At 50.6% G+C, this 27,430-nt stretch overlaps 13 protein-coding genes across 13 annotated transcripts; 9 read left to right on the forward strand and 4 right to left on the reverse strand.

The window, feature by feature from the left end:
* Positions 1 to 394: 394 nt before the first annotated feature.
* On the forward strand, positions 395 to 1,873 carry FSUBG_12411 (o-acetylhomoserine (thiol)-lyase; the record flags this gene model as incomplete). Its single annotated transcript, XM_036677197.1, has 1 exon — positions 395 to 1,873. The coding sequence occupies one exon, from the start codon at positions 395 to 397 to the stop codon at positions 1,871 to 1,873; it is 1,479 nt and encodes a 492-aa protein (XP_036532105.1).
* A 571-nt stretch (positions 1,874 to 2,444) lies between these two features.
* Positions 2,445 to 4,529, forward strand: FSUBG_12412 (glutathione synthetase ATP-binding protein; the record flags this gene model as incomplete). The annotated part of the gene is made up of 2 exons (XM_036677198.1): positions 2,445 to 2,496; positions 2,638 to 4,529. 2 exons carry the CDS (start codon positions 2,445 to 2,447, stop codon positions 4,527 to 4,529), a joined length of 1,944 nt encoding a protein of 647 aa, XP_036532106.1.
* Positions 4,530 to 5,346: 817 nt separating this feature from the next.
* FSUBG_12413 (uncharacterized protein) lies at positions 5,347 to 6,486 on the forward strand (the record flags this gene model as incomplete). Its single annotated transcript, XM_036677199.1, has 1 exon — positions 5,347 to 6,486. The coding sequence occupies one exon, from the start codon at positions 5,347 to 5,349 to the stop codon at positions 6,484 to 6,486; it is 1,140 nt and encodes a 379-aa protein (XP_036532107.1).
* Positions 6,487 to 6,901: 415 nt separating this feature from the next.
* On the reverse strand, positions 6,902 to 7,769 carry FSUBG_12414 (ankyrin repeat domain protein; the record flags this gene model as incomplete). Its single annotated transcript, XM_036677200.1, has 2 exons — positions 6,902 to 7,614; positions 7,673 to 7,769. 2 exons carry the CDS (start codon positions 7,767 to 7,769, stop codon positions 6,902 to 6,904), a joined length of 810 nt encoding a protein of 269 aa, XP_036532108.1.
* A 1,444-nt stretch (positions 7,770 to 9,213) lies between these two features.
* On the forward strand, positions 9,214 to 10,434 carry FSUBG_12415 (GA4 desaturase; the record flags this gene model as incomplete). The annotated part of the gene is made up of 1 exon (XM_036677201.1): positions 9,214 to 10,434. The coding sequence occupies one exon, from the start codon at positions 9,214 to 9,216 to the stop codon at positions 10,432 to 10,434; it is 1,221 nt and encodes a 406-aa protein (XP_036532109.1).
* A 581-nt stretch (positions 10,435 to 11,015) lies between these two features.
* On the forward strand, positions 11,016 to 12,586 carry FSUBG_12416 (o-acetylhomoserine (thiol)-lyase; the record flags this gene model as incomplete). Its single annotated transcript, XM_036677202.1, has 4 exons — positions 11,016 to 11,288; positions 11,341 to 11,531; positions 11,589 to 12,088; positions 12,150 to 12,586. The coding sequence occupies 4 exons, from the start codon at positions 11,016 to 11,018 to the stop codon at positions 12,584 to 12,586; spliced, it is 1,401 nt and encodes a 466-aa protein (XP_036532110.1).
* A 136-nt stretch (positions 12,587 to 12,722) lies between these two features.
* FSUBG_12417 (FAD NAD(P)-binding protein) lies at positions 12,723 to 14,117 on the reverse strand (the record flags this gene model as incomplete). The annotated part of the gene is made up of 1 exon (XM_036677203.1): positions 12,723 to 14,117. The coding sequence occupies one exon, from the start codon at positions 14,115 to 14,117 to the stop codon at positions 12,723 to 12,725; it is 1,395 nt and encodes a 464-aa protein (XP_036532111.1).
* Positions 14,118 to 14,587: 470 nt separating this feature from the next.
* FSUBG_12418 (Clavaminate synthase) lies at positions 14,588 to 15,702 on the forward strand (the record flags this gene model as incomplete). The annotated part of the gene is made up of 3 exons (XM_036677204.1): positions 14,588 to 14,889; positions 14,948 to 15,017; positions 15,073 to 15,702. 3 exons carry the CDS (start codon positions 14,588 to 14,590, stop codon positions 15,700 to 15,702), a joined length of 1,002 nt encoding a protein of 333 aa, XP_036532112.1.
* A 1,424-nt stretch (positions 15,703 to 17,126) lies between these two features.
* On the forward strand, positions 17,127 to 17,969 carry FSUBG_12419 (cytochrome c heme-lyase; the record flags this gene model as incomplete). The annotated part of the gene is made up of 2 exons (XM_036677205.1): positions 17,127 to 17,647; positions 17,696 to 17,969. The coding sequence occupies 2 exons, from the start codon at positions 17,127 to 17,129 to the stop codon at positions 17,967 to 17,969; spliced, it is 795 nt and encodes a 264-aa protein (XP_036532113.1).
* Positions 17,970 to 18,155: 186 nt separating this feature from the next.
* FSUBG_12420 (UPF0420 protein) lies at positions 18,156 to 19,558 on the reverse strand (the record flags this gene model as incomplete). The annotated part of the gene is made up of 2 exons (XM_036677207.1): positions 18,156 to 19,394; positions 19,451 to 19,558. 2 exons carry the CDS (start codon positions 19,556 to 19,558, stop codon positions 18,156 to 18,158), a joined length of 1,347 nt encoding a protein of 448 aa, XP_036532114.1.
* A 457-nt stretch (positions 19,559 to 20,015) lies between these two features.
* FSUBG_12421 (diphosphomevalonate decarboxylase) lies at positions 20,016 to 21,243 on the reverse strand (the record flags this gene model as incomplete). The annotated part of the gene is made up of 2 exons (XM_036677208.1): positions 20,016 to 21,129; positions 21,182 to 21,243. 2 exons carry the CDS (start codon positions 21,241 to 21,243, stop codon positions 20,016 to 20,018), a joined length of 1,176 nt encoding a protein of 391 aa, XP_036532115.1.
* A 1,575-nt stretch (positions 21,244 to 22,818) lies between these two features.
* FSUBG_12422 (COQ2-para-hydroxybenzoate-polyprenyltransferase) lies at positions 22,819 to 24,299 on the forward strand (the record flags this gene model as incomplete). Its single annotated transcript, XM_036677209.1, has 2 exons — positions 22,819 to 23,176; positions 23,224 to 24,299. The coding sequence occupies 2 exons, from the start codon at positions 22,819 to 22,821 to the stop codon at positions 24,297 to 24,299; spliced, it is 1,434 nt and encodes a 477-aa protein (XP_036532116.1).
* Positions 24,300 to 25,051: 752 nt separating this feature from the next.
* On the forward strand, positions 25,052 to 26,533 carry FSUBG_12423 (aerobactin siderophore biosynthesis iucB; the record flags this gene model as incomplete). Its single annotated transcript, XM_036677210.1, has 1 exon — positions 25,052 to 26,533. One exon carries the CDS (start codon positions 25,052 to 25,054, stop codon positions 26,531 to 26,533), a length of 1,482 nt encoding a protein of 493 aa, XP_036532117.1.
* Between the last annotated feature and the right edge of the window lie 897 nt (positions 26,534 to 27,430).

A 27,430-nucleotide genomic window follows, 5' to 3' on the forward strand; every position in this document is an offset into this window, starting at 1 on the left:
AATAATGCGATGCAGAATTTACAATGAAGTGCTTGGAATACTCGTTCAGTTCTCTTTCGCTTGTGTCTTCAACGTCAGTTCCAGGATAAGCTGCTTTTCAATCATCAGTCATTCGCCCAGTTAGGACCCCAGTCTGCCTACGTTCGGTAGAGCTGCACAGTCACACCCTCCAAGGGCCCTGCAAGGTCTTTTGACCTGCGGTAGATCGCGTTGAGGGAGCTTACCATCATGCCAGATACAGACACAAAGCTGCAGGGTCATTCGCCACCTCAACGCCTCATCCTGCATAGAACCTCTGAACAGTTCGGTGGATTTATGGCTCTGATACTGCTTCAAGTCGCCTGTCTGGGTAACTGCGTATTCCGGCCAAGTTAGTATCGGTAAAACCATCAACATGAGCCCCTCCAGCACCTTAGACGAAACCGCAAGAGTGCACACAAGCAGCCATAGCACTAAGAATGGTGAACACAATTCCAACGGGGTAGCTATGTCAAAAGCGGTGTCCAAAAATACACGCAAATGGCATTTCGATACTCTTCAAGTCCATTCTGGTCTTGAAAACGAGACCGCCCATGGACAATGCTCCCTGCCAATCTACAACTCTGCATCATTCCGCTTCAAGTCATCAAAGAGCATCGAGGATGCATACAGTTTTTCAGATGGCCCGAGGAGCCAGTTTTACATGTACAGCCGACTTTCCAACGTGAGTACTTCCAGATTATCTACTTCAGCAAAATGGGGACTGACGGGTGTGAAGCCTAGTAATGTCGGCTTCGAAAAGCGCATGGCGGCTCTGGAGCTCGGGAAAGATGCTCTTAGCTTCGCAAGTGGTGCAGCAGCAATTTTGACAGTCGCGCAATCCTTGGTGACGGTGGGCGATAACGCTGTTGTGAGCGGTTCTGTTCATGGTGGAACGTATCATCAATTCGAAGTCATTCTCCCAGCCATGGGTCTAGAGTGTCGCATTATGGATACAAATGACCTGGAAAAAGTCGAAGCCGCGATTGATAAGAGGACCAAATTTGTCTTCACTGAGACCATCAGCAACCCCAAGTTCGCAGTGGCAGACTTGGAGGGTCTTTCAGCCATCACCCGACGTGCAAAGATTCCTCTCATCGTGGATGCTACCTTTTCAGCTGCTGGCTTCTTCTGTCAGCCAGCTAGATTTGGTGTCGACATTATCATCCACTCAGCTACCAAATGGATCGGTGGTCATGGAACGACATTGGGGGGAGTTGTCATAGAGACAGGCGTTTCCGAGTGGCAGTCCAATGCAGCTTGTTATCCTCATCTTCACGCAAAGAGAGGCCGCGAGGGCACTGATACCAGCCTCTACGACCAATTTGGCAACGAAGCATATATGAGCTTCCTGCGATGGGAGTTCATGCGCGATACAGGAGCTTGTCTCGGTGCGCAGGCTGCCCAGCAGCTCTTCATCGGCGTCGAGACCCTCTCACTTCGCTGTGAGCGCCAGCACCGCAATGCTCTGTTCATGTCGTCTTGGCTGCGCAATCATCCGCGCATCGCTTGGGTCAAATATTTGGGCTTCGAAGACCACCCATATCACCAGCTTGCCTTGAAGTACCTGAAAGGCTTTGGAACTGTTATGACTTTTGGATTCAAGGGGACAGTGGACATGGCATTTGATGTTGTCGATTCGTTTGAGATCATTTCGAATACGCCTAACGTCGGAGATGCAAAGACTACTGTAGGGCATCACTGGTCGACAACGCATAAGGGATGTTCTGTTGAGCAGAATGAGGCAATGGGTGTGTATGAGGACCTGTTCCGGTTGTCACTGGGCATTGAAAAGGTGGACGATCTCATTGCTGATTTCCAGCAAGCCTTTGATGCAGTGCCACTTAGAACCTAAATGATCCATTTTGTGTTATATGTAAATCATTCAATTCAATTGTGGAAGGATTAACGCAGAAGAGCCGTCAAATAGCCTTACTCCCCTGATTAAGAGTATTACACCCTGCTGTATGCATGCGCATTTGGCATAACTACAAGTTTATTAAAGCTACTGCTACGTGCTATACTGGGAAGAGCACGACTGTTAATTTCTGTAGAACATGTGCCCTACGCTGACGACTCAGGCTTGCGTCGTCAGAATGCCCAGGTAATGGTATTTGGTAGATGGACAATCATAAACGCAACGTCAGGTCGGTCAGAGGCTGACTACCCCCGGAAGCCCTCTTGACTGGTGCTGTTAGTGCTGCTGTTGGTTGTGCACAAGCCAGTGTGCAGCATGACCATGCAGTGTCAGAGTGCCCTGCATGGATAGAGCCTCTTTGGTGCTATTAGCCAGCAGTTTCATTGCGCAGTGAAACGTGATGCATGCTTACGGCGCAGGGTGGTCTACAAACATAAGGTCCCTCGGGAACAACTATCTGAGTCTCGATATCCAGACACACATTTCTCACCTATGTACGATTCTAGCAATGGCCGAACAAACACGACTCCACATCTGGCTGAACTTGCCAGATAACCAAGGTCAGTTTATGTGATCAGAGCACAGATACCCATGCTAACAGATTTGGTTTCTGTCAGTCTCACTCGAGTGTGAGTGGCGATATGTACAGCAAACCGGGAACGAGGCTCAGCAATTCCACAATTTGTATATTGCGCCAACAGTTCGCAACTCAGGACCACTGGAGACACCCCTCGGTCCCGGCGTATGGATCTCGGGTAATGATTCTCAGTCGGAGGCTTATCAGCTTAGAAAGGATCAGGATTCAGCTATCGCTGCGCTTATCCAGCAATGCATCGCGCAAGAAGGCCTGTGCGTCTTCCAGGTTCCTAGAGTGAGCGGCTTTGCAGGCCATGCCAACCCTTGGGCCTTTCGTGTGGCAGACTGTGCCCTTGTTTCTTCGACCAAGACATTTCTCTCGCCACTTCAGGAGATAACGGCTCCTTCTGACTCTACCAACACCCTTGAAGGCATATTCAAGGCCTTGGATGCATCGATCGGTGCTATTATATCCCCTCTGGAACTATGCAATGGGGCCATCGATAAACTTGAGTTTGAACTCACACGAAGGCTTTCCTTTCCTTTTATCTCGCCAGAGCCCACCCGCAAGCGGCGCATATGCTTCCTGACATGGAGTCGCATAGCGGCTAAGAGAGCGGCATGGGCCAATGCGAAAGCGCTGGGAATCGAAGTGGTAGTTATGAGTTCTGGTGCGTGGTCCGAGGATGACAAGCCACCACATGAATATATGATGGACGGCTACATCGAAATGGATATGACGACAGACGATGGCTTCTGGAGAAGAATCGCCGATGCGATCAAGGCATACCCAGATCCAATAGACGGCCTCTGGGGACCGTGGGATCCATTCATGGTGCCAGCGGCCATGGCAGCGAGAGATCTGGGAGTCTATACACCAGAACCAGAGGCTTTCTCGATTTCAACAAACAAGTATCGCACGCGCCAGATGCTCGATCCCGACGAGAAAGACTTCTTCACGGTGCAGAGCCTCAAAGAGTTGGAATCGAGACTGCAGTCTACCAAATCCGTCAACTTCCCCGTTGTATGCAAGCCAGTCGCTGGACTCAGCAGCTGGGGAGTCTACCGTGCAAACAACGCCCCGCAACTGCGCGATGCCGTCCAGAAATCACTGATCGTCAGCCAAGAGCTTCCCGACCTAAGGGTTGTGGTCGAGCCATACATCGATGGGCCTGAAGTGGATTGCAACATTGTCCTCTTCAGGGGCCAGGCTCTGTATACTGAGATTGTAGACGACTTTCCTTGCTCCGCAGACCTTGCGGAGGATCCGACGGGAAAGCTCTTCACGGAGTCGCAAGCGGCTGTGCCCTCGAGGCTCCCTGAGAATGAACAGCGGGCCATCACTGACGAGGTGGTCTCGGCGGTTCGTAAAATGGGCTTCGACACTGGCGTGTTTCACTGCGAGGCGAGAATTTGCAACTCATCCATGGAATATACTTTCACCAAGGGCGCAACGATTCCAGACCTTGAGCCTATAGCGAAGCCCAATATTTCGGAGGATACTCCAGTATATCTCCACGAGGTCAATGCCAGGATGCCGGGACCAATGAGTTCAGCCTCCAGCATCATCGCGCGTGGAATGGACTTTTGGATGTTAGGTGTTCTCTGCGCCGTTGGTGATTGGTCTCGATACGAAGCGTTTTCAGTTCCATTCTTACATCCAGAGGTCACCGACCACACGTGGCTCATCAACTGCATCGTGCCAGTCAGCCTGGACCGTATAAAGCCCTTGTTCCCTGATCATCCGGCAGATCAGCTTGCACATCAGGCGGTAGACAGCAGTTACAGTCCTATATTGGAACTGGCCAAGACTCATCCCCATTTGACGAAACATGTGGCACGACACCATGTGTATATAGAGCCTGCGACGAGATTGGGAGGTAAGGAGGGTGACTGGCTGTGGACTATGTGCATGGTCTTTCACACTCCGCACAGTCGAGAGCACGCATTTCAACTAGCTCAGGAATTCCCGGAGGTTTACGAGGCCCTTGTGAGTGATAGGTATGGCCATGGATAGAATGATACAGTTATATTGAGAAGTCATGTTCTATGAGAGGTAGAGAGAGAGAGAAGGCCAGGTTGATGTTGCAAGTGATGGTGTCCGTGAACGAGAGGGACCAGGAGCTTTAACATTCGCTTAGCTGGCGAAGATGAGTAGACTTTTAGAGCTTCTTTACAAGTGCAGATATAAATTGAGCCTCTGCACATAACTAAGCGCTAAGCTGCACAACATCGACGTCATCTGATCAGGCTGACTCACCCGCCCCACTCTGGCCGTTGCTGTCGGACTAACTGTATCGCCGAAGCCGAACATCTTCTCCAGCCTCCTGTTCACCGTCCACAATTCACGCTCACTACTACCATCATTCAATCTCTCTCTCTGAACCTTCGCCATAATTCACGCCGCTCTCGAAACCTTCACTTTCTTTTCCGCCCTAATCTTCGCGCACTCTCCCAGAAGCCTTTGCCTCATTTTACCCGGCTCGCCCCGACCCGACCGAACCCTTTCTCAACAATGCTCACCGAGAGAAGCCCGTGAATCGCGCTACAGCCGTTGTAAAATTCCGGATTATACCCACCCAGCAAGCGCATCCTGCCTCGCTCTGTGGAATAACCGGGGCTTGTAGAAGGGACCTGCTCAAATCTCGCAGTTCATCTGGAGTTTGGGGCGACCTAGCAGTTTCATCTGGAGGTCACAGGTAGCCTGGCAGCGAAGCCGGCTTCTCTTTGGTGTGCGTTGTCGAGTTTGGGGAGTTGCAGGTGAGTCCCGACTTTTGTTGTACTGACCATTTAGTATCTTGGCAGTCAGCGGTATGTGAGGCACTGCACGAACTATGGCGACTCCATCATGTATCGACATTGAACAGACACCCGCCGTCCTTGAGTGGGAATGGGAGGGCGCGACGCGTTCCTTAGCCACTCCAGATCCAGACAATGTACCGATACGCTTTACGATACATGCCGATTCGACCCACGACAAACATCGCGTTCACTTCGAGATAATTGTTCCTATCAAATTTAAAGACAAGCCAAGTAGTGCGGCGGTTTTCTTACGAATTAGCCCTTTATTCATCACTTGTTTCCGCTTCTCTACAAACATTGACGCTTTGGACTCTTTGAAAAAGCAACGGTTTAGCTCTGCCGCATGTCTCGAGTTTGAACTGAGCAACTCTATCGCCGTACTCGTCCCCAGCTACGTGAAAGAGCCAATATCAGCGTCCCGGCCACGCTCTGGCAAGGTTCTGGACTCTCTCTACGAGCTATCCCATGTCACAGCTCTACGAATATATATTCAAGATTCTCTATTATCCCTCGACCAACTCAATTCTATAAGCGACAGAGCAACAAAAGGTCTGCTCGAACCCTTTTCTGGCCCCGAGTATGATATTTCGCGCATGTTCAGTGGCAGCGGAGCAAAAGCTACAAAACTCTCTCCACCCAAACCTCCATCGTATGAGAAGGCGACGAGCTCACAACCGCCGAGCGCTCCCTCATATCAACGTAAACGACCTCGACAGGACAGTCCCCAAGGGCCCGATAGCATCAGCCAAGTCTGGGACAAGCTACAGAAGCTAGAGTCCTTATTCCACAACAAGGTTGGAGAGCTGACAGCTGAGAATGCTAAGCTCCGAGACCAGAAGCCAAAGCCTGACGAGTCGCAAGCTGAGACTGCCCAGCCTACAGACCAGTCACAGGTAGTTATAGAGCTGAGAGCTGAGAACGCGCAACTTCGTGAAGAGGTAGAGCGTTTGAAGAAGAGGCAGGAGGATCTTGAGGCAGAGGTCGCATCACTACAAACCGCGCAAAGAAGCGAGAAGGATACAGAGGAGGTTGCAATAATAGAAATTCGAGACGACATTGAGTCACTGGAGCGTAGATTGTCTTGGGTCGAGAATGGAAAAGACGAATACTTCATGAAGCAAATAAAGCAAGAAATCTTTGACGAGTTAGCGACGCGTGTCTTGGGTGGCTAGACGCTCGTATCGAGGTACATAATGAATCCAGGAGACAAAGTCACTTTGCTGATACACATCAGGAGTGAACAATGAGCAAGATGCCAGTAGATGACGATACGATCACTGCTTTTCCAACATCACAAAAACTTGACATGACGAACAACCTTGATCGTTTTGCGAACATTTGTGTATATGATACGACGTGACCGATCATACTCCATCGCAAGCGTAAACGACATGACCACCAACACAAGATGGTCCTCAACAGCAAAGGGCAGTTAGGCGTTCAGGAGTACAAGTCGCATACCATGAAGTTCAAAAAGTCATTATTCGTGTATTGCACTATGCCCCCATCTAGATATGTTGCTAGCCCATGTACCAAAAAGAAAGAATTACCTGTGTCAAATAGTGGCTGTTCTATTCAAGCACTTGATTAATGAAGCTCAGCTCCACCAGAGAGGAGAATGTTGACGAGCTCTTCGTCCTGAGCCCTCACTGCTACTTCAAGGGCCGTCATGTTGGCCGAGTCCCGGGCATTGATATTTGCTCCGTGATTCACCAGCAGCTCGAGAACACTTGCACGTCGAAAGCGTACAGCGATATGGAGGGGAGTTGTGCCGGAGCAGTCGCGCGAGTTCACATCTGCGCCGGCCTTGATCAGCGAGAGGAGAATCCCGGTCGTTCCATTGCGAGCGGCGATGTGGAGTAGCCTAGATGGTCTACTGTTGAGATCGCTGGAGTCGGAGGTGAGTGAAGTCGTGGAAGATGGAGGTGGTGCTCTCGGCTCTGGGTTGGATATCCCCGGGACTGAGACTGGGACTGAGACTGAGAGCTGACGAGGGCTAAGCGTGTCCACTAGTGAACCACTAAAACCAGGCCAGTCCTCATCGAGAGAAGAGGGCCAGGGCAGGGCGGTAGGGTCGTCTAGGGGGCCGTCTAGTGCCCAGACGCCAAGGTCTTCCGACGCTTCGGCCCGTACACAGGCGGAGTCAGAGCTAGAACCAGAGCCAGAGCCAGAGCCAGGATATTGTGGCGGGTGCAATGGCGGAGCCAAGTCCTGCGAAGTTGCTTCTGCAGTTGGCGTTGGCTGTACTGCAACGTCCGCAGTATTGTCGCTGTGCTGCTCACGTTGCCGTTGTCGCGCTCCTAAGGCATGTGAGCACCGAGAAGAGAAGGCAATTGCAGTAAAGTCGTGGTAACATACTCGATGCCCTCTTGGCAATTCTGTTGCGTTCGCGGAGACGCTGCGTTTCCTGCTGCTTGGGCGATGGGAAGAGGACGCAGGCTTCAAGCTCTTCCATTTCAATTGAGAGCCAAGAGATGTTCACCCTGCTAGCGGCGTAGAGAGTGGCAGTCCATACTAATAAACCATGGTGATGGCGTATAATACGGCTCCCCGGCACAGCCCTTGGCGCTCAGGAACGCGCAAACTACGACTCTGAATGTGTCGACGGAGGAAGTGGAAGTTTGAGTGTTTCGGACCCCAAATACTCCAGGCGACAGCAAAGGAGAGCAGGGTTCTTGGTGTAGCAGGGAGTTGGCTACGGCCCTACGGGTATGTTTTTTGCGTGCTTATATACCGAATGAGGCAGCTGGAGTGGCTCATGAGATCATTGAGGTATCATAATCGCGATTCTCTGCCGTGCCGTATACATATACAGACTAGACGGAATCCTTCTAGCCATCACCATATCCCAAAACAAACAAGATGCCGGCACGGCTTGTATACGAACTCCACTGATAAGAGGTGGTTGATGGGGATTAACGCGGGCATAACTAGTACCTTGGACTGCGATCTCCCTGCACGCTACCTGTATCGATCTAGCTGATCTCAATAGGCGGGCCTAGTCAATCAATATATTCTCCGGAGCCCGACACCATGTCAGGTCCCGGCTTGGCTTCCCAGTTCCGTCCGGAGCGTAAGATGGAGAGTAAGCTTAAACAAAACTTGTAAGCTTAAACAATATTTGCAACCTTATGCCCAGTTACATTGTATGAATTGACGGTGAACAACGAATGAATGGTACTGGATATAAATCCTGGTCAAGTCAAAGATAAATCTTGTCCTGGAAATAAAGCGTGTCAACGACGAATGGGAAGGCTGCCTGTGTCAGGACCTTTTGTCAACGCCGTTGCAGTTGGTGATGCATGGTCAGAGCAGCGGGCGCAAGAGCAGGTTATGACTGCGCACCTCGCCTCGCCTCGCCTCACCTGTCACTCAACCATGGGCTGTTTGTCAGGGCCAACAGGTACCTGAAGATGTTGATCCTGCTAACTGAAATGAGCAGTGATGACCGTCTATCCGTTTAGTCAGACCGTATCTGATTCGAGCCAACAGCCCTGCGATTGGCCCCCTTGCTAACTGATTAGTACTATTGCGTGATTGATGATCCTTGGAGATTTTGCATGTGGCTCGGGGGATTAACACGGGTGGCACATCACTAAATTTCTCACATGGCTGCACGGCAGACGGATGGCAACAAAACAAACTCGAGACTTGGAAGTGGTGTGACAGAAGCACTACCTTAGGCATGTAAGGTGCCTGGATGATAGATACCCGCTTGACAGAGTATCAGGTCTCTTGACAACTTGAGGCATGGTCAATGTGGCCTGAATGTTGCCAGAATGGCTCTGAACTGGTGTTTATATCATGAGCTAGTGTTATGAGTGTAGGTGACCCACGGTCTCCAAGCTGTTGGATATCACCAGCATTCACTACAGGCATCCATTCTCATATCCATCATCATGTCTCATCATATGTCCAAGGCCAAACAAACCTCCCAAACAGATCATCCGTCAACAATCGCCACTATCAGGTATCAGATCGATGATGGCGTGCGACATACCTCGGAACAAGCTTGGAACAGGGGCTACACGAATAACCCCAGCGTAAAGCAGATTCCTGTACCATACGTTCTGCATGATCTACGCCCAGTAGCTTTCCCCGATGGTGCAGACTGGTCTTGGTCGCATTCGGCAGAGATCCTGAAGGACTTTGGCTTCACCGCCATCAAGTTTGACCCAAAATGGGCCAGAATCGACAACGAGGTGCAGGCCGGAGATTACGATGACTTGCAAGCTTTAGAGGAGACTTATTTCCCTGAAGTGAAAGAGTCAATCCTCAAATTGACAGGGGCGAGGCATGTCTTCATCACAAACAGTATCGTTCGAAGAGGTGATGCGCCGGTCAAGAAACCTGCGAGTGGAGTCGGTAGCTCGGCGGCCGTCAATGGCAAAGACCAGAAGACCGTACCTGATAACTATAAAGCGTCAGATGAAACTCGGCCAACGCATCTTGCATCCTCTGACAACTCGAGGCCTGCGAGAGGAGCACATGTAGACTATACGCCTGTTGGTGCTCGGCGCTCCATCCGTCGCTGGAGGCCAGACATTCACAAAGCCGCACTTGAGGCCGGGATCATCGGTGCCGAAAATAAGATCTGTACCGCAGCTCAAGTCGATGCCCAAGACAAGGCGAGCAACGATATCATCGATGCAGAGTATAACGCGGACGGCAAGCTAGGACCGCGCTACGCAGCCTACAGCGTCTGGCGGCCCATGCGAACGGTCACGCGGGATCCGCTAGCAATGGCGCCTCGATGGTCTTTCTCCAAGGACGGGGCATTAGGATTTCTGGGTTATGAGTCTAGAATGTTAGCAGCGCCTTCTATGGGCGGTGACTTTCTACGAGAGTTGGAGTCTGTGATTATCAGTGAAGCTGATGCGAAAGCATACGAGGAGTCGGGGGTGGCTGAGGGTGGACTGGAGAGTCCGCAGTGGTACTATCTGCCGGAGCAGAAGCCAGACGAGGTCATTGTGCTCAAGTTCTTTGATAGTGCTGCTCTTGGGGGAGGGTTGGTGTCTGGCGATGTTGGGGGCGCGCCTCATGCGAGTCCTGATCTTGGTGATGCTGCTTACGGGCCAGCTCGCTGGAGTATTGAAGTTAGATGTATCGCCATATGGTGAGGGTTCGTAATGACCCGATGGCACCTTAAATGGTTTCATGTGGTTCAATAGTGACAAGTGTTTATATGCATACAGGAGTTGCTCAATCAACCTTTGGTGTTTTCCAAAGACGACGACTGGAATGCACGTATATCACGCACAGTCCAGCCTAGTTGCGTTTCTTAGCCCGTAGATGCCAAAGGAAAGTGAGAATCATATCGCTATCCTATATCCAAATCTCATCCTCATCCTCTCTCGCTACAGCATGGTGGAATGATACAAAGTCAACCCCGCCCAATCCACGTATAACATAACTTGTATCCTAATCACCTTACCCTTGACGATTAGCTTATGCATGTAATACTTACATAATTAAAGGCCTGAAAAGGCAAAGACCCGCGCATGACCCTGCAGAGTCAGAGGCAATGATCCAAAGTGAACGTGCTAGTGCAGGCCGCTCCTTCGTATGAGTGGCTATCTAGCCATGCTCCCTACGAACATCAGTCCTATGTTCTCTTCGCCCTATACAGTCTCTCTACGTTGCTTTTGTTTTTTAATTTTTACAACCACAATCGCCGGGTTCTACTTCTCCACAGCCCAGCATGAAAGAACACAACGCAAATGGGCACACCAACGGGACCTCGGATAAGAAATCATCGCGGCCCTCAACCAACGGGATTATCAAGAACAAGCCAAAATGGAGATTCGACACTATCCAGATTCATGCAGGGCTGGAAGTAGACCCAAAGTATGGCCACTGCACGCTACCCATCTATAACACAGCCTCGTTCAAATTCGGCTCTTCAGCCGCTCTGAACGTAGCTTTGAGTGACATATCAAGCTCCCAAAACCATTTGTATACCCGGGTATCTAATGTGAGTCTGTCTCCTAGTGCTATTTACGACTGTGTCTAATATAGATTCGCAGCCGACTCACGATGGACTTGAGAAACGCATCGCCGCCCTCGAGGATGGCAGGGATGCCCTCACTTTCTCATCTGGCAGTGCGGCTGTCCTGGGCGTCGTTTCTTCGCTAGCAGGAACGGGTGATAATGTCATCGTGTCTACCAGCATTCATAGTGGAACGTATCGTCAGTTCCGCAAGGCGCAGGCCCAGCTGTAAGTCTTTTGCGTGTTGCCATTGGGAGAAGTCAGTAGACTAAATTGAACTCATAGCGGTATCGAAGCACGTTTCTGTGATGTAAACGATCTCGAGCATGTCAAATCCCTTATTGACGACAGGACCAAATTCATCTTCACCGAGTCTCTCGGAAACCCCATGTTCTCCGTCCCCGACTTTGAAGCTCTCGCTGCAATTGCACACTCAGAACATCTCAAGATCCCTCTTGTGGTCGACGCTACACTCACCGCGGCTGGTTACTTCTGTCAGCCTGCTAAATGGGGAGCCGATATCCTCATCCACTCCGCCACCAAGTGGATAGGAGGCCATGGCACCACCCTTGGCGGTCTCGTTATTGAGACTGGGCGCTCGGATTGGCAGACTAACAGGCTTCGCTTTCCAGTTCTTTATGGACAGCTTCCGGGACTGCAGGGTGAGCAGGATCATTGGTATGCAGCTGCTGGTGACAGGGCGTACATGCAGTATCTCAAGACTGAGTATATGCGTGACACTGGACCATGCCTTGGTCCATTTGCAGCCCAGCAGCTATTCATTGGTAAGAATCAAAACAACATCTTTACATGAAGACAATCTATGGTCTTACTCACTGTGATCAGGGGTAGAAACACTCTCGGTCCGCTGCGAGCGTCAGTCCAAGAACGCCGAGACCTTGGCCCTCTGGCTCCAGGCCCATCCCCGAGTTGCCTGGGTGCGCTATCTAGGCTTCCAAGATCATCCTCACCACCAACTTGCCCTCAAGTATTTCCAGCGGGGCTTTGGCACCGTCATCACGTTCGGGCTCAAAGGCGGCGCGGCGGAGGCTATCTCACTGATCGACTCTTTTGAGATGATCATCAACACCACGAATGTGGGCGACTCCAAGACACTGGTTGGGCACCACTGGTCAACTACACATAAGCACTTCACCAAGGAGGAAAACTTATCTATGGGGGTGGATGAGGATCTCGTGAGGTTGTCTCTTGGAATAGAGGATGCAAGGGATATAATTGCGGACTTTGAGCAGGCTTTCGAAAGGACTGAAGACAAAGTATAGATAGACCTGGAGTTTCAGGACTTGGTGGGTAATCAAAGGTACCAGGAAGACGTGCATTTGCTAAAGTACCATCTCATACGCACATAGTCTAGTTTATATGCTGTCCTTATATGTGCAACCACACAGTAGCCATACTCTACTCCTCCGTCGACCGGATTCCCCTTCCAGCCAGGATGTCATTTCTCTTCGACTCCAACCTATCCCTAGAGGTCTTGAACAAATACGGCATTCCAGTATCCTCGTACACCAGCCCCTGAGTCATGGCGGCAATGCCCTCCGCGGCCAAGAAGATAACAGGCATACCGTGTCCATGGAACCCAGCAATTACGAATACACCATATCTATCGGGAACCTCGCCTACGTGAGGGAGCGAATCAGTACTATACCCCATGATCCCCGTCCAAACGCGGTCAACACGCGCGCCCGGCTCCTCCCACCCGACGAACGTCCGCTGCATGTAGTCATCTTCAAAGTACCGCCGCGCCGGCTCAATGAGTTGCGTGTCGTCGACGTTGTTGTACCAGCTCCCTGGGTCATTCTCATCATACTTGTGGTGAGCGCCACCGACCACTATACTGTCGTCGTCTAGTTGTACCATATAGTTGTAGCCGGTCTTGTTGGAGATGGTGTCCTGTTCCATTATAGCATAACTTGCCGCAAGGAGTCTCGGTAGTGGCTTGCCTTTGGGGCCTGTTATGTGGCATGCAAGTCCCTTGCAGGGAATGATAGAGCTAGCGTACTCGGGGAGAAGTGCTGGGGTATAGGCGTTCGTGGCGATGACCACAGTTCGAGCTGTCATGGTTTCTCCCGAGCGCATTTTGAGGATATGACCGCCTGATTCAGCGTCCTCAATTGATACCACCGTAGTCTGGGTCTTTAGCGAGAGTCCCATATCGACACACTGCGCCAAAAGAGCCGTGAGAAGCTTGTAGGGCGATACCCGAGCTGCAGGCGTGGAGAAATAGCCTTTTGCATCTCGCAACCCTGTGCGCTGAGGTGCATTTTCACCCTCGTGGAACTCTACCATATCCAGCAGCTCATCACTAAAAGACGATGATTGCTTCAAGGCCTCGTATGCCTCACGAACCATGGAGACTTGCCCGGGGGTTGTAAGAACAGCGAGACTCTCTGTCTCCACGAAGTCGCAGTCGATAGCTTCCGATTTGATAAGAGCCCTCATCACGTCGAGATGACGGGCTTCGAACTGCACGATCTCGGCCGCCGCAGAGGCACCGTACTTCTTTGAGTTGCTTGCAGCTCCCATCAGATAGTCAGGGCGCAGGTGTCCTCCATTCCGTCCTGTAGCTCCAGAACACGGACCCTTTGCCTCCAGGAGGAACACATTGGGTGGTGGAGAGGTCGCTTTCAGTATGTGGTAAGCCGTAGCAATGCCTGCATAACCACCGCCCACGATAGCTACATCACATGATCTTGGGAGAGGTTCAGTATGTGTAGGCACTTGTTGCTTCTGGGCTTCATGCTGCCAGTAGGACTGCGGTGATCCCTCCACGGGGAGGCCTGGGATGCTCATTGTGATCTGTGCCGCAATAGCATGGACGAAGGATTGGAGCCGGATGCGGACTCAAGAAAACTGCCACAGCCAGGGCCCAGTTGGCGATCACCTATACCGATGTCAGTTTATGGTAAACTGGTGTGATGTAGTGTCAGAACGATCTTTGTCAGGTGTGACTTGCATGAAATGGAGAGGGGACAATGACCCCGCAGAATGTTGACTTATACTAACATTCACCAATAATGGTGTTGATTGGGAACCCTGCATGAATGACACTGCAGCCGTTCTCAGCCCAACCTGGCTGACATTCACATTGGATGGTAAGGTCGATGTATTCTTAGCTTACAAGACACGGGTTAATCCAGAGCCGTTGACGGCATCCAAACCGTTTGGTATCATGATATATCAGAGGCTTTGAAATCCTATGATGCCGATTCTCAGCCCTTTCCTCAGGAAATATACTCACTCACATATCTAAGTCAGCCAATATGTCAACCACAGCCACAATCACCAAAACAACTGCAGTCGCCTCACCTGAGTCCGCTGACTTTACAACTATCTCTTATACAAGGATCAAGCAAGGAAACGCCAATGAGCTGTCCGCTCTCCGGAGAGCATGTGAAAAGGATGGGTTCTTGTACCTAGATCTCCAGAGCACTCACGAAGAGCCTATGCCAGCCATACAAGAGGTACCGTTAGTATACAAGGCCGTGAATAATTTCTTCCAGCTGGGCGAGGAGAAGAAGATGAAGTATGACGTCGACAAAATCGGCTCCTGGAAGCTCAATGGGTGCGTTGATCCTCAACTCTGCCGTATTGTTGCTTTCGTTCTGACTTATTGAGTGTAGTTACACCCCTTTCGGGAGGAATGCGGGCCTCGCTGGAGATGGGAAGAAGCATGGCGTGGAGGGATACACAGTAAGTTATCCAACAAGTCCATTCATCGGAACTGTGAATAACATAACACTACCAGTTTCCCCGAGATGGTATATGCAACGCCATCATAGACGGGCATCCCCTCTCCCTACCACATGTACTGCAGGATGAAGCTCCCCTTCTGGCCAGCGTCATGGACAAGCTCCATGATATCGGCACAGGACTGCTCGATGCACTGGACCAGATCAGTCACGACGCAGGTCTTGACACAAGCATACTCCTTGCGCCCAAACACCTCCCTACAGACCCTTCAACCTCATGCATGACCGTCCAGCGATATCCCTCCCTCTCAACCGACGGTCCCAACGCAGGCCTCAGCGCCCACACCGACGTGGGCAGCTTGACCATTCTTTTCTGTGGCGATCGCGGTTTGCAGACATTCAACCAGGACACGCAGGAGTGGCGATCCGTGGAGCCTCGCGATGGCTGCGCAGTCGTCAACGTAGGCGACTCGCTCCGCTTCCTCTCGGGGAAGAAGTTCCGGTCTGTGGTGCACCGCGTGGCTCCGTACCCGGGGGAGACGATTGAGAATAGGTTCTCGTGCGCGTACTTTATGAGGCCGAGAATGGATGTTGAGTTTGAGGACGAGAAGGGCGAGCGGTGGAAGAGCATTGACTGGCATATGAGGAAGTATAAGAGTTACCGTGAGGCGGGCAAGGCGGCCTGAAATCGGGTATGCCATGTAGGACGACTACCTAATTTGCATATCTACACATAACTGTCACCTGGTCTTTCCAGCTAGAATACAAACATTCATAATATTCTTGGTATTCCTCGGGGAGCAAGAAAATAGCAGACTTCAATATAGGGAGGGTGTTAACATAAACTTATCAAAATTATCCTCAACTTACCTAATACTAAGTTACCTATATCTTTTTATAACTTGGGATTATTATCCTAAACTTATACTGAGTTACCTCTGTCTTTTTATAGGTATTTTAGGATTAAGATCCTAAGTTTGATTTAACGCTGGGTAAGGTACAATGCCCAACGCTACGTAACTTGCCATTGACTGCCACTTCCCCACCAACATCTTAATTGTTACTGCCTTCATCTCTTCAAGTCCCAAGGTTCCTTAATCTTGCCTTGTCAAGCACATCACGCACGTACACAACAGTAACGTCATCACAATCACCATCATCACGATCATCGTACAAAAGATCTATCAGCATTCATCATGTCTTTCACAAAGTTCCCCGAGCTCTACCCAGAACTGCAACGGGATATCTAGGAAATTGCAGCGCGCAGTCACCTGGACGAACCAACCGCCCACTTCGTTGACCTCCTGGACATCCCCCTCACAGCTACGCAAATGCGGCTTAAAGTCACTTCGAACGGAGGCCTTGATAACGGTAACGCTCTGAACAAGCCGGGAATATTTACAACATTGATGACAACCTGCAAGACCTTGCATGAAATAACGAAGAGAATTCGAGATAGATGGAGGCCCCGAACCCCCCTGGTGCTTCATTATATGCAGAGTAATGAGATCCGCAACTTTACTGGTCTACGCTTCCGTATGCCTCCCAGCACATGGGCAGGAACAGTGAGAGAGCCAATCGATGTCTCTAATGACCTTATCGTCGTCTGCAGACTTCCCGTCTCTGCGACTCAGACATACCCCACAGTCGAGTCTATCGGCGCTCTTTATGAATTCGGCCATTCAAGCATTTCTCCGTCGTCTCCCTTTATCCCCGATTACTATATATATCCTCTTGGGAATCTTCTGGGACTTCTGCGACCTTTTCCCCGACTTCGAGTTCTGTACATCAATCCTAAGGCTGCTCTAAAATATTTAATAAGTAAGGTCTAACTTCATAAACCTTTGCTAAACTTGGATAATTTAATACAAGCATTCATTTCAACGGAGTGAAGTCGGCGATGTAGGTTAACCTCCGGGTGCAGACCCCTGCCTGTGCGGGAAAAACCCGGACGTGACCCATATTTATTTTCTTCGCAAACCTCCAGGCCAATCCGTTCCGGCGCATTTACGATCCGATCCATCCATGATCAATTACGCCATTTTTCTCTCGAAACCCCCGAATCGTCGCCCAACCCTTCCCGACGATAACACCGCGTATCATCCTCGTCATGGCAGACAAAGACGCATGTCCCGTCGATCACAAATCCCGCGAAGCATGGCTCGCTCAAGCCCGTGAAGCAGAAGCCGCAAAGGCAAAGGCAGCTGGATGTCCAGTCGACCACACAGCTCAAGCGCAATCGAAGTCATGGTCTCAAACATTCTCATCATATCTCCCATGGTCCTCGAGCAAACCTGCACCGCTGCCTACCCAAAATCCTTCGAACGGTGGTCTAGATACTGATCGCGTTGTATCCACGATTCCACGAACCTCTGGCGGACCTGCGGCGTGTCCGGTCGATCATGGAAAAGAACCCGCAAAGCCTGCGAATCATGAAATGGAGACTGGTGTAGATCCCTCCGGCAACTGGGTCTATCCTTCGGAGAAGATGTTTTTCGATGCGATGAAGCGAAAGGGTTACGATGCAAGGGTAGCGGACATGAAGACCGTTGTGCCGATTCACAATGCTGTCAATGAAAGAGCTTGGAAGGAGATCAAGGAGTGGGAAGCGCCGTATCTCAAGGGCACAAAGTAAGGCTTTGTTATCTCTATTGATAGGAAGAGAACTAATTGTACCAGATGCGATGGACCTAAGCTTGAATCTTTTGCCAACAAGATGGATCGCATGACACCCACCGCTCGCTTCAATACTATACTCGGCTACACGGCGCCGTTCGACCGACACGATTGGGTTATCGACAGATGCGGTACGAGGGTTGACTACGTTATCGACTTTTATGCTGGACGGCCAGATGGAAAGGGGGGACCTAGTTTCTATCTCGATGTGCGGCCGAAGCTGAATACATGGGAGGGTGTTAAGATGCGAGCCAAGAAGTGGGCATTCCTTGCATAGCGACGAACTGCTGTATGAAATATGTATGATGTATGAGTGATTCACTGGAGGGCGTTTTGGAAAATGTACAACATGGGCAAAAAGCATAGAGAGGGTTGGATGACTAGCATAAATCTCCATTGAATCAATTTTCATATTCTAGGGTATTATTCCCTTTCGCCTTGACGCCAATAGCCTCCAATCTAACTACCGATCCTTCTTCCCCTCCAGCTGAGCGAGCAGACGAACAGGCGCGCCTGTCTCGAAGGACTGCGACTCGATGTTCCATCCCTTGGCGAGCATCTCATCCCAGAGCTCACGCTTGTCGTACTTCTGTTCGTAGCCATCAACTGTTTCCTTTACGCGGAAGATCTTATCCAGCTTGTCGGTGTAGCCCTGGCTCTTCTCCAGAAGCCAGGCCATCTCCAAGGCCATGAACCAAGCACTGATGGCGTGGACGGCACTAGCGTCCTGCCAGAGCATGATCTTGATGGGCGTGTAGCTGCGCTTCGAGTGATACCAGACAAAGAGTGAGTTCCGGGTGCCATCGATGATGACAATGTTGCTGTTTGGAGCTTTGGCGCCCATGGCATCCCAGTAGCTTTTGGCCATTTCGATGCGTGCGATTTTCTGTCCATGCTGGTTTCGGACGACGGGTCGCCAGAGAAGAATATTCTCACGGCGGGCGACTTCTTCGGGGGAGAGCACGTTCCCGGTCTTGAGATACTCTTCGAATAGGATGGTTGCGCGCTGCTGGTTAAGGTTGTCCATGCACACAGCTCGAACTCCAAGGTAATTCATCCATAGATGGGCAAAGACGAGAATTGTCATCAAGAATAGAACGCTGTGGTGGTCCTCGACATACTTGACCACGACAGTTCCAACAAGAAGGCCGATAAGACCTACAGCGGTCTCTTGGCTGGCCTCTTTGGCATTGAGTTCAGAGAGGTTGTCATGCTTTGCAAAGTGTACACTAAGAGCAGCTTTGCTCGCGCCAGCAGCCACGCCACACAACGCTCTCAACGCCTCTCCAGAAGTCAAAGCAAGGATCTTTCCATAGGGCCCAAAGTACGGGCTGTACAGCTCCAGAAAGAAGGCAGTGTCGTTGAAAAGATCAGCCAGGAAGCGGAAGCGCTTGGCGTCGGGTTCGATACGAAGACCGAATTGGTGGGCAAAGACAATAGTGGCGATGCGAGACATGGCGTCCTTGAGGACTGTGAGCAGCATCGCGAATGTGGCGGATGAGTTGGCATCTCCGACGCCGAGACCTTGGAGGAGAGCTCGGTTTGCGAGGAGGGAAGTGATGGTTGAGAAGAAAGCTTGAAGGGAGTCGAAGAATTGGTAGTTTAGGTAGTCGGATGAGACAGAGTGAGGGTATCCGACTGGCATGAAGGCCTCGCGAAGAGAGGGAATGAGTGGGATGCTAGGTTTCGACTTGGCGACGACCTGAAGCTAGGTTAGCCGTGATATTCATGCTCTCAAGGGAAAGTAAAGCAACGTACATGGTTGTCGACGGTGTGATTCCAGGTTCGCGAGACATTTCCCGATTTATCCAGCTCCACGATCTCAACAGGTTCGCCGCGACCCAGGAGGTTCGTTAGGCCATCCATCGCGATGGTGTTGATGAGGTTGTAAGGATGAGAGTTGGAAGATTGTGAGCGAGCTACAGGCTGCTGCTCACAGTGGTGTTACGGCACATGTTGCAGTGACACGAGCAGTGCCCCGCAGGGCAAAGACGTGTCAGTGCGACCGGCAGGTACAATGCGCCCTTAGGACTGAGTCTTGACTAGGATTTAGAAAACTCAAAGATGTTTCTTTTGTAGGTAGGCATTGATCTTTTGGTGGAGACTTATCATGTTCCCCGGAGCCGAGTGAAGGCGGGAGGTGAGTTTGGACGGCCCCACACGGCGATGTGGAGGATCAACGATGGTTCGACTCATGATCATGATCGGCAGCAGGATCACTTCCAGGACATAACAAGCAACCATGTATTTTGTTTCAGCTTCAAACTTCTCTTGATATCATTCCAACATGCTATTTACTTCACTGGATCTTTTATGTCCCCGTCTATCGTCGAACAGCCTGGCCGTCCTCTCCAACAAGGTACTCATTGGTCTTGATAGGACCCTCACCAACACCAGTGGAAATAACTCTGCTCACACCCTCCTTCAAAGTAGAAGCAAGACCACTCTCGAGCTCAACGCTGGACTTGGCACTAGCAGCACCCTCCTTGAAACCGCCAACACCCTGGAGCGCTTGGTAGAAAGTGCCGACAACAGTATCAGCGTCCTTCTCCTCGTAGTAGACAACACAGTTAGGACCAGCGTCGAAGGTATAAGCGGCAATGGTCCTGCCAGCCTTCTCGTTGATGTACTCAACAGCACGAATCGCAGCGCGGGAAACGTCGTTCATGTAGAAGATGGGAGGGTAGGTGTCGGCGCAAGTGGCGTGGAAAGAGTTGGAGTCGCGCATGGTGACCTCGGCGAACTTGGGGAAGTCCTTGTCCTTGATGGCCTCCTCCATGGCGGTCATGTTGGCGGGGACAACGTTTGCTATTCTCTCCTTGAAGAGACCAGAGGTAGCGACGGTCTGCTGCATGCCAGAGGTGGAAGAGACACCCTTCTTGGCGGCGCTGACAACGAGGATCAGAGCCCGCATGTCAGGCCAGTGTGAAGCGGGAGCGACAAGGTCGGCCTTGGAGTCGCTTCCATCCTCCTTCTCGCCCATTCTCCATGCAACATATCCACCGAAGAGACTGCGGCAGGCAGATCCAGAACCTTGTCTAGCGACGAGCGAAAGATCAGAGGGCGAGTCGGGAAGCTCGTACAGAAGAGCGATAGCCTGGACGAGCGCAGCGAAACCAGCAGCCGATGAAGCGAGGCCAGCAGCAGTGGGGAAGTTGTTCTCGGAGACGAGCTTCAGAGGGTATGTGGACAGCTTGGGGAGCGAAGAGTCGGCGGCCTCAAGAGCAGCGCGGCGGGATCGAAGCTCGCGGAAGCAAGCTTGGGTCCGGGCGCCAGAGATGTCGGAGGACTCTCCGTTGAGAGTGAGGCTGTCGCCATCGGTGAAGGTGCTCGAGCACGAGGCTGTTGTGAGGGTTCGGAGATCGGCTTGCGAGAGGGTTACGGAGAGGGAGCTGTTGGTAGGGAGGTTGAGCTTAGCATCGCGCTTTCCCCAGTATCTGTATGGTGTTAGTGAAGGTCTTCAAGATGCGATGAGGGTGTAGTGTTTACTTGACAACGGCGATGTTGACGGGCGCAGTGGTGCTGGCGCGGTAGACCTTGGTATCGGACATTATGAAGCGGGGTATATGCAGATGGAGGGAGGTTTGGAGATGGTTGAAACAAAGATTGGAGTGAAACAAATCAGACGCTCAATTGATAATAGGGACGCAAGATTCGGGCTTGACGAAAAGGAAAATTGACTTCACCGACTTGTTGTACCTATGGGGAAATGAGCCGTGGACGGGTTGCTCAGAGAATTGGTCGGATTGTAACCTCATGGAGTATAGTGCGGGGTCCAAACCCCTCTGGACCCCTGAAGCCCCTCAACACCAAGGGGAGCTTTTGGGGATCAGCCAATATGATTTTTAAGTTCAGGCTTGGGAACTTGCCAGTGACGGGTTCGTTTTGTAGTGGAGTTAGATATGTCTATTAAGAATAGGCTTTTGGAACGGCTCTTATATAAACGATGGGTTAAGATCAATTGACCTTGTTATGTTGTCTGCATGTTATAGAGAAATGTAATTTGGTAGGCGAGATTGCAGATGAGTAGCGGCTCAACGTGGGGATAGGAGGGTTGGCCATCATATTTGAAGTTAATCATAACTAGTTAGGACGCAAAAGGTGATTGAGCGGATAAAAGGAAAGGCCTTTCAAGCTTCGCATCGTCCCTACTAAACTGAACTATGACAGTATGGGTGCTTAGGACTGAATGGAAGAGTCTCTGATCTTTCGTCCCATGTTGTTGTTTACCTTGACTTGAAACTGGAGTTGGTCCAAGGCTACAGGGTAGGCGATTCCATTTTGAACTTGCACAGTAACCCAACCACGATGCAATGATTATAAGTCGTGTACTATAACGCAAGAAGTAAGATTCAAAGGTGAGAAAATATATCCCCTTATGTTTTGAACTCGGTTGAAAACGCTGTTCAGCGTAACCCTCGACGTTAGAAACGCAACTATACAGGGTGGACGTTCAAACAACTGCACTTAGCTTTCGAGGTCATGAGCCATTCGTTTCAGTTCACTAGGGTCAATATAATAACTACGAAATACTGAAATTTGCTTATAAGCTTACCTGGCGGCCTAACTTTCCTCTGTATTTCTTGTTTTCGCCTCTTCAACATTGCATTGCCTCTTGCGTTCTCGACAAGAAGCTCTGTCAAGTCTGTGTAAGCTTAGAGGCGCACGTGGCAATGCATAAGAGGCTTGGAACCAGGAAGTTAACCTCCGGAACGAATCATCATAAGAACCTCTACAGCGCCATGTCTCTGATATCTGTGTTCTTGGCTGAGCTGAGAATTGTGGCAGTGATACTGCGTTAACGGTGAGCAGTGGGTTCTCAACCAATTAGAAGCCGAGTGGATGAAGCTTCCAGGGACAGATAAAGCTTGGCTTGGGTCCTGACGTCATAAGCCGCAGCTGGTCGATTGATCGATGAGATAGTTGTGACCGCACTGGGCAAAGAGTTCCAAAACAAGCAAGGTAAATCTTGGCTGTAAATGAATGACACGACCTTATTTCCACGTCTAATCCTCTGTGTCCCCCTTGTGCATGTGCCTCCCGCCTTGGCCAGAAAGCTTACTTGCCCCTTCAATTGTTGCTCCCTCGACATACAACCTCTACCTTGACACTGTAAAGGTGCAGTCATGAATCACGCTCTGAGGCGCGCTGCGCTTGGAGTATTTCCTGCTTTACGAGCATCACGATCACATACACAATTTGCTTCTCATCAATTACCAGCGTTGTACAGATGCGAGACAAAACAAACACCCTTTAGACGCGCTTTCACAACAACGAGATGTTTCAACCAAGAAGCTGCTGCTGAGTCGAGTGAAGAGACAGCGCGAAAGGAAGAGTTGAGTGAAAAGGCGCGCAAGAGGGATATGAAGAAGGTCACCTCTGGTGCCAGCGCTCAGACCTTGGAGAATGATCGGCCATGGCATAGAGTGGACTCGGAAGCTGAGAAAGATCCCGATATACCCGACAAGACGGAAATGAAGAAGGGTAAGCTTGATACATTCAATCCACGAGATCCATACTGACCCGCGCAGGACGTCTATTGACAACCCCAACGCGTTTATTGAAGCTCATTCTGCCCATGCCCTTTCACCCTGAACAAGAACACGTCAACAGACCAGTACAACAAGATGTCGAGGACAAAGGCGAAACAGTTGAGCCATTGGCTCTCCTCATACACCCCCAGCAACCTCTTTCCTACCTCGAGCGATTGATTCAAGCCGAAATCCCCCCAGTTCAGTACAAGGGCCGCGAGAAGCTACCCGACATCGTCTTCCGAGCCGAAGCAGACCAGGAAGAACAACATGGAAAGAAGGATGACAAAAAGAACAGCAGCGGTAATGTTGCGTCATACTCTGGTCTGGGCCATGAAGGCCCCTCTCGTAAAGAGGCGAACTGGGTGCGCTGGAGTGGCAGCACCGAGATCGGAGACTTCATTCGAGATGCTGCTCGCGGTCGGGAATTTGCGATTGATGTTGAGGGCTTCGACAAGGAACTTCGAGTTGCGGTACCAAGTTTCAGAGACCGAACATACTACATGCGTATGAACTTGAGACGCATGTCACGCGATATTGAAGGAATGTCAAAGGTCAAGAATGAATGCGACACGCTCGCGCACAAAGGAGCGCATCGATTGGCACAAGGTGGCTTTGCTGCATTGGCTGGATGGTGGGGAGTTGTCTACTATGTCACTTTCCACACCGAATGGGGCTGGGATCTGGTTGAGCCCGTTACGTATCTCGCTGGTCTGACAACCGTCATGGGTGCTTACCTATGGTTCCTCTACATGAGCCGCGACCTAAGCTACAAGGCGGCCATGAAGGTGACAGTCTCAAAGCGACAAGCTGCACTTTACCAAGAACGAGGATTTGATCAGAATCGATGGGAGCAGTTGGTTCATGACGCCAATCAGCTTCGAAGAGACATCAGGATCGTGGCTAGTGAGTACGATGTTGATTGGGACGAGAAGAAGGACCTGGGAGGCGAGCAAGTACAAAAGGTTCTGGAGGAGGAGAATAAGGGCCGAGATGGTACCAAGATGACTGAGGGCAAAGACGACGACGACGAGGGACCCGGATCTGCCGATGAGGTCAAGAAGAAGAAGCAGTAAACGACGAGATCTAGAAGTGAGTAGATGCAGAGTTTGTACACTAAACATCAGATCATGGCGAATGGCTTAGCATTGGGGGCTTAGAACACGCGACAATTGTTGATGGTGGGTGTGGTGACACCTTCAGAGGGAGACTGCTGTAAATTGAATTGAACTGGCTGCGATTTCGGATGGATTATGGAGTACGCATAGCGATAGGCAACAAACAATTCGTTTAATGTTAGATTTATGACTTGCATAAATGATCTGTAACATGGAGATTCTGATAAACGAAAACCTCGAGATAACAATTGCGTATCGCGGTTAAAGCCGCTGAGATAGAGTCAAGCATTCCAGTCTATGGCGGGGTATGATATGATAGATGGACTTATCATGACGTACAAGACTGAGTGCATTTCCATATTAATACTGTGTTAGACCTTACACTTAGGCTACGTACAGTGCCCATATCTACTGTCCCTCACCTCCAACCACGCCTATATAACATCTCTCCACCACCTACATCAGAGCATCCAACCATCGCCTCGGCGTTTGTCACGATCGCCTCTTCAAAGGTCAGCATGTGACCCGAAAGAGGCAGTCTTCTGGAACTCTTCTCCAGGAGCTTTAGCACCGACCTAAAACCAGTTCAAACATAAGTCAACTTTTCCCCTCCCGTCTCCAGCCGATCCCCCGCAAGCGCAACACTACAGCGCCCACCACCCCCCGATTAGTCCACGGATAAGCCCCGAAAAAGGAAGAAGCGCGCGATTATGGCTCCTCAGGTCATCCGCCTGCCAGACGGGCAGACCTTTACTGTCACACCCGTCTTTGCAGGTCTCGGCTTCAAGAGCCATGAGTTGAACACGCATCATAATGCGTTTCCTGTGGGGTGGACTGTTGTGCTGAACACAGAGAGCGATGACGGATCTGACGATGATACGGACAAGCAGGATGTTGAGAATAGAGAGAATGGTGTTGCGCTGGATGGGAAGGCGAAGAGGCAGATTCACTCTTTCGCTAAACCGACACTGCAGGGCGATAACCTCTTCATCTCGTCTATCGCGAACCCTTCGAGCTCCGAGTTCAAACCCGCTGCGAGTCCTACACGGCAGATTGCTATGATGCTGTGGATTACACTATACTGGTACTTTCACCAGCCCGAACCTGCGCCGCAAGTTCCTGCTCAGGCAGCGGAGAAGACGCCTCAAGCTGCGAAGCCTCGTGGTGAATGGAGGATCAACATCAAGCGCGATGGAGTGCTCCGAGGTCGCAATTTGATCCCAAAGCTTGAGCGCATGGGACTTATAACGTCGGGGAGCAGTGCTGTTGGAACGAGCTTGGATGATAACGGGGAGGATTGGTCTGATATGTTTGTGTCGAGACGCATGTTTTGGCAACTCCCTGGTCGGCTTTTTCTCTTCTCTTTGCAGCCTAACAAAGCTGGTGCGAATTACGATTCTGTTCCTGGATCACCTATTGGGAGTCGCCCGAATTCACCTTTACCCATGGAACCACCATCGCCTTTCCATAAGACTTTCCAACGCCATTCGCCACATTCATCTCTGAATCGAGTAGATCATGATCTTCCTGGTGGACCAACTCCAACATCGGTGTCGAACCCGCCAAGCTTTCCTATTGGACCCTTCTTTTCGAGCTCTCATCTCCCGACTTACTACCCGCCTGCTCCTCTTCAATACATCTTTACGAATAATATCCGTCACCCGATGAGACCAAAGCCACCTAGAATGGGCGAAGTCTTCTACACGAGATTTGTCCAAAGTGTTAATCAGTACCTTTCATTCCGAGTTGCTTCCATTTCACCCAACCCAGTACCTTACCTCGGACCTGTTGGACCAAAACCGCCTGAGCAATCTCACCTTTCCACGATGAATGACGCAGATTTGTTGGAGATGTGGATGAAGAAGCCTCGTGTGAGTGCCTTCTGGGGCGAGTATGATCAACAATTCCTCACCAAGTCGCTGAACCAAGCCAACTCGTTCCCTGTAATTGGACAATGGGACGGCGTACCATTTGGTTACTTTGAGATCTACTGGGTCAAAGAAGACATTCTTGGTCAGCATCTCGGTAGCGATGCTGCAGATTGGGATCGGGGTCTTCACGTGTTCATCGGAGAAGAGTGGGCAAGAGGACGGGTTTCAATCTGGTTGACGGGATTGGTGCATTGGTGCCTGACATCGGATTACCGAACAATGAGTATATGCCTTGAGCCAAGAGTGGACAATGCCAGGTGAGTCTGTTCCTTGAAGCATGGTTGTTCAGCACTGACAATGAGTAGGTTTCTACAGGGTCTAGAGTTTACTGGGTTTTCGCGCGAGAAACAGATTTCGTTCCCGCATAAACAGTCTTGGCTTGTTAGACTGCGTCGTGAGCAGTGGGAAGGACCGGCACTTTGAACACATGGATGTGGTGATGGGCATACGAGAGACGATTCACGACGGAGATATTGGGTACTACGACGAATACATGAGGCATCTTTGAGAATTGAACACGATTGTTATGACCGATTTATGAACCTTTGCTCCAGTGGTGAAAGTGATTTCTGTGGTCTGTTCTTGTTGCCTTGCCCCTGACACAGAACGCAAGTGCTTTGTGTTAAAGGAACAGAGTACGCCTGAGGAACAAAGCATATCGCGTCTCGATTGAACAAGACCTTGGTTAGCTTGCACACTTAAGAAGAGGCAAGTCGACGATCAATACCATAATTTCTATAAGTATAACTGGTTCTTCATGTCTAAAGACATCGACATCCAACGATAGTTCCAACATTAACGCTTCAACATAGCCATTTCAAGACAAAACCCCCACCCAACCAATACAGAATGTGTCAACCAGGTAACGTTCCCCAATCGCCCGTCACAACAATGACTGACGAGGACGCATCATTCATCCGCCAAGCCTTCCTCCGTGGCTACATCGTACCAGTCTTCAACCCCCAATCCCGCATCTGCCCCCGCTGCCACGTCTCATTCACAGGCTCCAAGACAATGTGTCTCCGGTGCCTCAAGGACATATACTTCGAACAAGCCGCCAACAGGCATGAAGTAGAAAGAGATACGTTTCTCTCCCACTGCGGAAACGCAAAATGTAACCAGACTACTCATCATCTAGGCCCGGGGTGGTGTGTTCCC

This window comes from Fusarium subglutinans, assembly GCF_013396075.1.
Source record: "Fusarium subglutinans strain NRRL 66333 chromosome Unknown NRRL66333_c0000267, whole genome shotgun sequence".
NCBI lineage: Eukaryota > Fungi > Ascomycota > Sordariomycetes > Hypocreales > Nectriaceae > Fusarium > Fusarium subglutinans.